The sequence below is a fragment of the Ictalurus furcatus genome, chromosome 6 (assembly GCF_023375685.1).
Source record: "Ictalurus furcatus strain D&B chromosome 6, Billie_1.0, whole genome shotgun sequence".
NCBI classification, from domain to species: Eukaryota; Metazoa; Chordata; class Actinopteri; order Siluriformes; family Ictaluridae; genus Ictalurus; species Ictalurus furcatus.
The window spans coordinates 33,593,471-33,604,141 of NC_071260.1; the positions used below are offsets into that span (position 1 = coordinate 33,593,471).

Consider the following 10,671-nt stretch of genomic DNA (forward strand, 5'->3'; position numbering starts at 1 on the left):
CTACAACACCGTAAACCTCTTCTTCCCACTCTACAACACCGTAAACCTCTTCTTCCCACTCTACAACACCGTAAACCTCTCCTTCCTACTCTACAACACCGTAAACCTCTCCTTCCCACTCTACAACACCGTAAACCTCTTCTTCTCACTCTACAACACCGTAAACCTCTCCTTCCCACTCTACAACACCGTAAACCTCTTCTTCCTACTCTACAACACCGTAAACCTCTCCTTCCCACTCTACAACACCGTAAACCTCTTCTTCCTACTCTACAACACCGTAAACCTCTCCTTCCCACTCTACAACACCGTAAACCTCTCCTTCCCACTCTACAACACCGTAAACCTCTCCTTCCCACTCCACAACACCGTAAACCTCTCCTTCCCACTCCACAACACCGTAAACCTCTCCTTCCTACTCTACAACACCGTAAACCTCTCCTTCCCACTCTACAACACCGTAAACCTCTCCTTCTCACTCTACAACACCGTAAACCTCTTCTTCCCACTCTACAACACCGTAAACCTCTCCTTCCCACTCTACAACACCGTAAACCTCTCCTTCCCACTCTACAACACCGTAAACCTCTTCTTCCCACTCCACAACACCGTAAACCTCTCTATCGCACTCTAAAACACAGTTAACCTCTCTATCGGACTCTAAAACACTGTAAACCTCTCTATAGGACTCTAAAACACTGTAAACCTCTCTATCGGACTCTACAACACTGTAAGCCTCTCTATCGGACTCTACAACACTGTAAACCTCTCTATCGGACTCTACAACACTGTAAACCTCTCTATCGGACTCTAAAACACTGTAAACCTCTCTATCGGAATCTACAACACTGTAAACCTCTCTATCGGACTCTACAACACTGTAAACCTCTCTTTCGGACTCTAAAATACTGTAAACCTCTCTATCGGACTCTACAACACTGTAAACCTCTCTTTCGGACTCTAAAATACTGTAAACCTCTCTATCACACTCCATGTAATTTCTGTCCATAAGAATATGTAGAATTTAGCTTTGAAATTGAGCTCAAAAGTCCTCTCGCCCCCCTCTCTCTCTCTCTCTCTCTCTCTCTCTCTCTGTCTCTCTCTCTATCTCTCTCCCTTTGTTTTGCCTCTGTCTCACTGTCTACTGTATCTTTGTGATGAACAGTGATATGCAAAAGAAAGAGGGACAGAAGGAGTGACAGAGAGAGAGAGCAGCTGATAAACGTATGACTTAAAAACTTCAAAAGAAAAAAATATCAGAAAATGGGAGGAAAGAAAAGATAAACACTGTTTTTTAAATTACAAGAATGCTGAAGAAGAAAAAGACTTCAGCTTCCTGTAGTTTATCACTTCCTGTGTTTTATTTTATCACTTCCTGTACTTTATTTAAGCTAAACATTTTAGTCTCTTAGGAAACAGTGGTGAATGTTCACAAGCAAAGTTGATTCAACAACTCAGAGCAAATGAGAGATAAAGAGAGAGAGAAAACACGTGTGTGTGTGTGTGTGTGTGTGTGTGTGTGTGTGGGTGGGTGTAGGTGTGTGTGTGTGCATATGCGTGTTGGGCATGTGCTGATTATATGACAAGTAAGGAATAAAACAAGATGGGGTGTGCAGTTATAGGAAAATAATCTATGATGGGGTTGTGTGATGTTACCACTGTGACGCTGATTATTTTATTATAACAGCATATGTTTTATTCCTTTTATACCACAGCTTCTTGTCAATGATTAAGGTGATTTAATGTATTAAATTATGCTGTTTATTCATTTATTCATTCATTTCATTATAGTTAAATTTAATGTTGTGGAATGTTCGGTGAAATAATTTAGTTCTCGTTATCACTTACGTTATAGCAGCTATAATCAGTTGTTCCCTCACAAGTCCTACAGAACTAAATCCTATTTAGCTTCCTTTCCTCACTAGTAAAAGTTTCTGCACCCACCACATCCTTGTGTCCTCCATACTCTTCTCATACCAAAGAATCTTTAGTTTGCTTGTGTGTTTGGGGGGGGCTGTATGGCGGGGGGAGTGGGGGTGAGTTGCCAGGGGTTGGGTGGTATTCTGGTTGTTTAGAGAAAAGCAGCCCAAGTTCTCAAGTTCTACAATATCATGTTCTGCACTCACACTTTACAAACATTGTTCAAGACACGTGATGTAAATGACACGCAGCAGCTTCTGGGAGTCTGTGAAGATGCAGTACCCTGTTGAAGTGAATCTCCACGAGAGCAGCAGCTTCCTGCTCGCTATTCTCCCATGTACACAAAATGGTTTTTTATTTCTTTTCCTTCAGTTTTTGCCTCATGGTAGACTCTGACATTAGTCTGTTCAGGAGAGGCCAGCAGATCATGTTACCTAAGGGGGTTTTTCTCTTGAAAAATGACACACCTTGCTCTTGGAATGATTTTTATTGGACAGCCTCTCCAGAGCAGGAGTAACAATGGTGTTGAATTTTCTCCATTTACCTTCCAGCGGATTTTGTATAAATTGATTATGCCATGCCATTAATTCATAAATATGTCTGGCAAAGACCCAAGTTTATGTTTTTTTTAAAAAAATAATCAAAGTTGATTGAAACTATACTGATCCCTTTTACAGAATTGATGATCAAAGAGGTTCCTTTACTTATATATATATATATATATATATATATATTATACTTTATGTGTATATTATTATACTTAATGTAGGATCATTTAGTTAAATCGTTAGATCAAATATATATACCAATCAATTTCATATGTATATATATATATATATATATATATATATATATATATATATATATATATATATATATAAAGTATTTGGACAGTGACACTTTTGGTAATGTTGCTTCTGTACACCACCACAATGGATTTGAAATGAAGCAATCAGATGTGATTGAATTGTAGACTTTCAGCTTTAATTCAATAGGTTTAACAAAAATATTGCATTACCTGTTTAGGAATATTTATTACACAGTCCCTCCATTTTCACAGGCTCAAAAGTAATTGGACAACTGAATTATAAGCAGTCTCATGGCGAGGTGTGGCCTGTTTCCTCGTTATTTCACAAGAAATTAAGGACATAAAAGGTCTGGAGTTGATTCCAAGTGTTGAATTAACTCAATATATGGTCCAAAGAGGTCTCGATGCATGTGAAGGAGGCCATCATTAGGCTGAAAAAGCAAAACAAAACTAAGCTATCAGAGAGAGAGCAGAAAGTTTAGGAGAGGCGAATCAACAATCTGGTACATTCTTATAAAGAAGGGACGCACTGGCGAGTTCAGCCACACCTAAAGGCCTGGAAGGTCACGGAAGACAACTAAAGTTGATGATCGTAGAATTATTTCCTTATTGAAGAAAAACACCTTCACAACATCTAGCCAAGTCAAGATCACTCTGGAGGAGGTAGGCGTATCATTGTCAAAGTCTACAATCAAGAGACGCCTTCATGAATGTAAATACAGAGGGTTTACAGCAAGATCTCTAAAAAAAGACCTCTAAAAACACCTGACCAGTTCTAATACAAATTAATTTGTACCAGAATGACTGGAAGAGAACAGTATGGAGAAAGAAAGTTAGGGTTTGTGATCCAAAGCATACCACATCATCTGTCAAACATGGTGGAGGAAGTGTTATGGCATGGGCATGTACGGCTGCCAATGGAACTGGGTCACTGGTGTTGATTGACAAGTGACTACTGATAGAAGTTTAGTAAAAGCATATAGAGTTATACTTTCTACTCAGATTCAGTCAAATGCTGCAAAACTGATAGGAGGGCACTTCACAGTTCAGATAGATAATGACCCAATCATACTGCGAATGCAACCCAAGCGCTTGTTAAGGCAAAGAAATTAAATGTTCTTAAATGTCCAGTGACCTCAACCCATTTGAGCTGCTTTTCACTTACTGAAGGCAAAACTGAAAGCAGAAAGAACCACCAACAAGCAGCAACTGAAGGTGGTATTTGATGGTGTCCATGGGTTCCAGACTTCAGGCAGTCATTAACTGCAAAGGATTATAAGTATTGAAAATAATCCTCATATTTATAACTGATATTTTGTCCAATTACTTTTGAGACTGTGAAAACTGAGGGATTTTGTAAATAAATAAATAAATAAATAAATAAATAAAAAGGAGGTTGTAATTCCTAAACAATATTTTAATGCAATACTTTTGTTAAACCGCTTGAATAAAAGCTAAAAGTCTACACTTCAATCACATCATGACTGAGTCGTTTCAAATACACTGTGACTGTAAAGTTACGAAAATTGTGTCACTGTCCAAATATTTAAGGACCTGACTGTAAACTGAGAGCATAAAAATAAGAAGCTAAAGATTTGTAATTTCTCAATAATTCGATATATTATTATTATATAGAGTCAAGTGGAGGTAGATTGAGGTGTAGCATATCATTAATTATCTGCATTAATAATTATGTTAATGGAAGGTCCTCACAAGGATAGTAAGACAAACTTGTGTGTGTGTGTGTGTGTGTGTGTGTGTGTGTTTAACTCAAACAGGAACAGAAATACTTAAAGCCGCCCGTTGGGAATCCTGCAGATTATACAATTAGAATAATTACAGTAACCGCGGAGAGCTTTAGGCAAATAAACTAAACTCACAGGATTGAGTAATGCGTGACTGTAATAATCCTCGTGTTGATTTTTTAATATGTACTTAGAGGGATGAGTGGGAATTTATTCAAACAGGTCACTGATACCTTCATTTAAACAAAATACCTTAAACTGAAGGTACATTCCCTGAAGGAAACACTGTGGTTTGCATATAATTGATGGGTTTGAAAATTTAGAAGACTTTTTGACTTTTAAAACGTTTGACTTTTATTTCACACAAAAAAACGAAAATACGATATCAGCGTAGAGTTGAAGGTATACTCAGTTGGAGACTCGGGTGAAGGAAGCTGATTCGAAGCTCTTGAAGGCTTGAATGCTAGGCGAGATGACGGGTAGCGTAGCTGACAGTCCAGTAGAGACGCCTCCTTGTCGTGACTGCTTGGACTCGGGATTACCTGGGGAACCACAGGGACTGGCATGTAACACAATGATACTCTCTGTATCTGTATCTGTATCTGTTTCGTGCTCCAAGTGCTCGGGGTGGAAGGGTTTTTTTTAACTGAAATGTGAAGCCTGTTCACTGAGAATACAGAGAGAAAAGCTCAGGAATAGAAAAGTCAGCAGTGTCAGCATGGTGTGTGAATTCTGGCTCTGACAGTTCCTCAACCTCAGCTACATCACTCCAGTTCATAACTGATCTCAACCAGAGATGGGTGTAAGCAATTATGTGTCTTTCTGTAAATATATTTTGTGACCTCATGTTATTCATATGTGACACCTCTCATCTCGTTTCCAGCAAGCGTCCTCCTATTCATGTCTGTGATTGTATCTGTTCAGAACACTAACTTTTCAAGAAGCAAACACAAATATACAACGAGAAAGACAAGAAACACTCTGAAACTGAAAACAGTGTAACACCATCTTTAACTAAACACCGTTCTTTGTGTTAATGGGTTTCTACGCTTCGTTTTCGCTAATCATGGTTTATGAACGCGCTGCCAGGGTTTTCATTTACTGTACGTTTTCAAACTTTTTGTTTACGCAAGTTTATGTTCACTATTCTGGCACAAACCTCTCGTGTGGGTGGGGCTTAACAGTCATTTACTCTCATTATCTAGTGAGATTTGTAATCTGTAGTAGAAATTACTTCAATTCAATTCAATTCAGTTTTATTTGTATAGCGCTTTTTACAATAGACACTGTCTCAAAGCAGCTTTACAGAAATATCAACACGGTATACAGATATTAAAAGGTGCGAATTTATCCCAACTGAGCAAGCCACTGAGTAGCGACGGTGGTGAGGAAAAACTCCCTAAGATGTTAAGAGGAAGAAACTTTGAGAGGAACCCGACTCAGGAGGGAACCCATCCTCATCTGGGTACTTATTACTTATTCTTTCAGTATATTAGTTCTTAATTAATATTTGAGGTTTGAGTAGTCTCATACCACTATATTTTCTAGACGAGCTCTCAGGAGCGGCATGAAGCGGCGTAAAAATGAGAGTAAAGCTGTTTCTGTTAAGCCCTGCCCAGACGAGAGGTTTGTGCCAAAATGGCGAACGTATAACTCGAGGAGCGTAAATGGAAAGTTTGAAAGTGTAAATGAAAATGGAAACAGCGCGTTCATAAACCATGATTAGAGAAGGAAGGAAGGAAGTTTAGAAAACTGTTTAGAAAACAAAGAACGCTGTTTATTTGAAGACCGATTCAATTTTTGCCGATGAGTTCACTGTTTTTCTGCTTTTGCGTTGTATATTTGTGTTCGTTTCTTGAAAAGCTACGTTTAATACTTTTTGGCATAAATTTAATTTCATATTATTGAAGAAAAACGTGAGGAAAATCCTCTTCAAGCATTACAAAACTTGTTCATTTCTGGAGAAGAATTATCGCCGATTACACTGTCAGAGTCCCGAAAAAAACCCACCGACACAGACGGCTTTCTGACAATCCCAGCACATTCAAAGAAGAAGAAGAAGAAGAAGAAGAAGAGGAAAGTGTGCGATCATAATCAGTGTGTGTTAGGATCGTAATAAGTGTTAGTTAGGATCGTAATGAGTGTGTGTTAGGATCGTAATAAGTGTTAGTTAGGATCGTAATCAGTGTGTGTTAGGATCGTAATAAGTGTTAGTTAGGATCGTAATGAGTGTGTGTTAGGATCGTAATAAGTGTTAGTTAGGATCGTAATCAGTGTGTTTTAGGATCGTAATAAGTGTGCATGCGTATCAACTGAGGGCGAGTGGTGATTGGTCAGCTGCTGTAAAGCCCATTATGACATCATCAGCTGGCAGTTTGACACTTTGTGTTTATTTCTACTATTTAAATTCATCGTTTTGTTTACTTTTTAAAATATATTCAAGCATTTTGACAGTTACCATCGTTTACATTACTAATGTAAGCGGACACTTTGTGCGTGCGTGTGTGTGTGTGTGTTCTGCCCCTCCTTTTCCCGTTCAGTGTGTATGTATGGGGGTGTGTGCGCATGATCTCCATCCCCCTTTTTTTCCCTCTACCTGACACACACACACAAACACACACACACACACACACACACACACACACACACACTGAGCTCTCAGATTGCTGCACTCAGTGTCTGTAAAGTCACTATGCCGGAGACATACTCAGTCACTCACACTCACACAGAGCAAAGACGTACTTCTTCCTTCTTTCCCTTCTTCTAACTTAAAAAACAATGTGACGGATTTAACCTCGGATCTGTTTTCATTTTTAAACAAACAAAAAGAAAACTTTGTGGATTTTTCCTTACCTGGAAGAATTTAGACACTTTTGAAAAATTTATTATATATATATATATATATATATTGGCTTTGTTGCTGATTATTTTAGTCCTTTCATTTTCTCTCAGGACATCAGGTTCTCAAAGCTTCTTACTTTTTAAGGACATTAAACAGATATTTGGGGGTTTTTTTATTACTATCATCTCTTTTTTCTGGACGACGGTCATGCAAGTGATTTTTAAATCTTTTTTACTTTTTATCACCATCACGCTGAAAACGTCTGATGAACATGTTCATGATTTTGTAAGTATCCTCAGAATCACTTCATTTATTATTATTATTATTATTATTATTATTATTATTATTATTATTATTATTATTTACAAAATTTATCCTGTAAGTTTATTATTGTAGACTCTTTTTAATTGCTATCATCATGTTCAATGCGTCTGATTTTGTATATTTTTAAATGATTCTAGAAATATTTCATTATGGAATATTAAATAACTTTAATTGATTTACTTTAATAAATATGTTTCGAGTCTAAACAGCTCGTAAAGAATTTCTGTTAACCAAGTGCCATAGTGACGCACAAAACTTTTCATGTTCCATGTGCTTTTGTCTTCAGCGTCGGTCTAGTCGTCATTATCTTCGTGTTTGATTCGGTTTAAAGAAGCTACTAACTGTGTTTATGAATTTCAAGAACAATACGATATTTACCGAGTCGTATCGTATTAATGAGTCAATATGTTCCGTAATGAATCAGTACAATTTTTTAAAGGCTCAATCTTTCTTTTGAGGTAAAATAGACTTTACTATATTGTGTAGTCTATATTCCGTTAAACAATTCAACAGAATAAATATCTAATATCAAATGAGTCAAATGTCAAACTGCAATCTGTAATGAGTCAATACGGCCTTTAATGAATCACTAAACTCTTTAAAAATAGTCTTTAAAAGCTATTTGACTCTTTTAGTGACTTGGAGTTAAACAAGTATTTGATTTGCTACAGTCTTCACATTTTAATTCATGAATCATTAAATTCTTAAATGATTCAAACAGACTTTACCGATTCAGTGCTTTGTAATGACTCAGTAAAGTATTTAATGAACCAACGTTGTCTTTAACAGATCAATACAATCTTTAACGATCTTTTTTTTTCTTCCTCTCTCTACCTTTTCCTTCTCCCTCCAGTGTAAAGTGGAGCTGAGCGTGAAGACTCTGAGAAACTGACCTCGATGCACACTGAAGGAAGTGAACTGCAGTGACTCGAGCTCTGATTGACTCACGCTTTGTGTTACCAAAATGAACAATAAGAGACTTTGTACAGACGAGGTTTTTTTTTTCTCTTTGTTATCATCACGCCGGATCGTGTAAAGTATCCAGTGAACAAGTTTAAGGTTCGTCAGTGAACTTAGAATCACCTGCTGCGCCTAACGTTCACGTTTTGGATTAATTTATTATTCTTCTTTCCCCGGAGGTGATTCAAGGTCTCACTTCATAAACAAATTCCAACACATTTTCATCTGGTGGAAAGGATTCTTCAATCATTTGACTTGATCACGACTTTCATTGTTTATGTTCATTATTATTATCACCATGTTGGATCGTGTCATGCCTCTGATGAACACGTTTACGGTTTGTTCCGTTAATCGTCAGTGATAACTCGTTCAGCTATAAATGGCTCCAGTTTAACAACAACAACAAAAATAATAATATTTTAATAACCCTAACCCTAACCCTAACTGACTCAGATTTATTGTCCGATTTTAAACCTTTGCAGGCTTATGAGAAGGACAGTTTGCTTTTTCTGTGATCATGTGATCAGTGTCCAATCTTTTAAGCACGCTTGTTTTGAAATACTTTCTGAAAGAAAGAAAAACAATCTAACGTTGGCAAAGTGATACCGAACATTTTCTCCGTCATGTCAAAGTCTTCGGACCACGTGAAACGCCCGATGAACGCCTTCATGGTCTGGTCTCGAGCCCAGCGCCGGCAGATGGCACAAGAGAACCCGAAGATGCACAACTCTGAGATCAGTAAGCGTCTCGGCGCCGAGTGGAAGCTGCTAACCGACTCCGAGAAGCGTCCATTCATCGACGAGGCCAAGCGACTGCGCGCGCTGCACATGAAGGAGCACCCCGACTACAAATACCGGCCAAGACGGAAACCGAAGACTCTCGCCAAGAAGGAGAAGTTTGCGCTGGCTCTGCCGTACGGCATGCACGCGGAAGCGGAAACGCTAAAACCTTCCGCCGACTCCTTATTGCGCACCTCGGACAGAGCAAGGATCCTGTTCGCACCGTCACTCTGCGCCAACCCATACTCCTTTTTGGATTTTGGATCCAAGATGGCTGACTTCTCTCCACCTCCACCTCCTCCACCTCCTCTCCCTCCAGCAATGCCGTCGTTCCCGTACCCATCGCCGCTGGGTTTCCCGCCTTTTTCAGGAGTCCACGCGCACACGAGCGCACACAATCCGGCCTTTCTGATGCCGTGCAGCTGCAGCGCGTGGCCTTCGTCGTCGACGACATCGTCATCATCATCTACGTCGTCTTCGTCATCGTTTTCAACACCGTTGGCGTACATCCTGCTGCCTGGCGTCGGCAAAGCACCGATCGAGCCGTATCACGCCTACGCCACTGCGTTATGAGACGAACAGCAGAATCGTGAAGTCACGATGGAGAATGTGAGGAGTAAATGTGTGTGTGTCTGTGTAGAGCACTATAAAACAAACAAACAAACAAACAATCAAAAAAGGACATTTACTTTTGACTAATGGATGATACACACCTTCAAGAAATGTGTGTAAATTTTTTTTATCTATGAGGCAAGAAAATGTAGAAATGTTTAAAGTGTTTAAATGTGTGCATGAAGTACTTCAAAATAATAAAGCACAACCCCAGGCGTTTTATTCCTCTTACACCACAGCAATTTCCCAATTACAGTCTCTCATTTATTAACGAACAACACGTCACACTTTTTATCCGTTTATTGTTACATTTAATACTGAAATACTGAATAGCGAGTCTCACTAATGTTACAAGCGGTCGAGTTAATAAGACAAAAAAATGCTAAAAACACAGCAACCGCGATGAAGTGTAAACACCTCTGATTGTTACAAAGCGCTGACACTGGAGACTCCTTCCATAAACATTGCATAAATATTCATCAACACCTAACGTCCAATCAGAATCCAGAATTCGACAGCACTGTGGTGTAAAGGGGTTAAATGGAGCGTAAAATATGTATCTGAATAAGAAGTCTGTACATATGTGTGTGTGTGTGTGTGTGTGTGTGTGTGTGTGTGTTTACTTGATACGTGGATATTTTGCACCGATTTAGCACGTCTGATGAAGGTACACTGTAGAAT

At 38.7% G+C, this 10,671-nt stretch overlaps 1 protein-coding gene across 1 annotated transcript; it reads left to right on the forward strand.

Annotated features, from left to right (window-relative positions):
* Positions 1 to 6,509: 6,509 nt before the first annotated feature.
* On the forward strand, positions 6,510 to 10,106 carry sox21b (SRY-box transcription factor 21b). Its single transcript, XM_053627801.1, has 2 exons — positions 6,510 to 7,600; positions 8,493 to 10,106. Exon 2 carries the CDS (start codon positions 9,223 to 9,225, stop codon positions 9,949 to 9,951), a length of 729 nt encoding a protein of 242 aa, XP_053483776.1. The 5' UTR covers positions 6,510 to 7,600; positions 8,493 to 9,222; the 3' UTR covers positions 9,952 to 10,106.
* The last annotated feature ends 565 nt before the right edge of the window (positions 10,107 to 10,671 follow it).

Excerpts from the sequence above, each read along its gene's own strand:
- sox21b (XM_053627801.1), top strand. The coding sequence starts at position 9,223 with ATGTCAAAGTCTTCGGACCACGTGAAACGCCCGATGAACGCCTTCATG.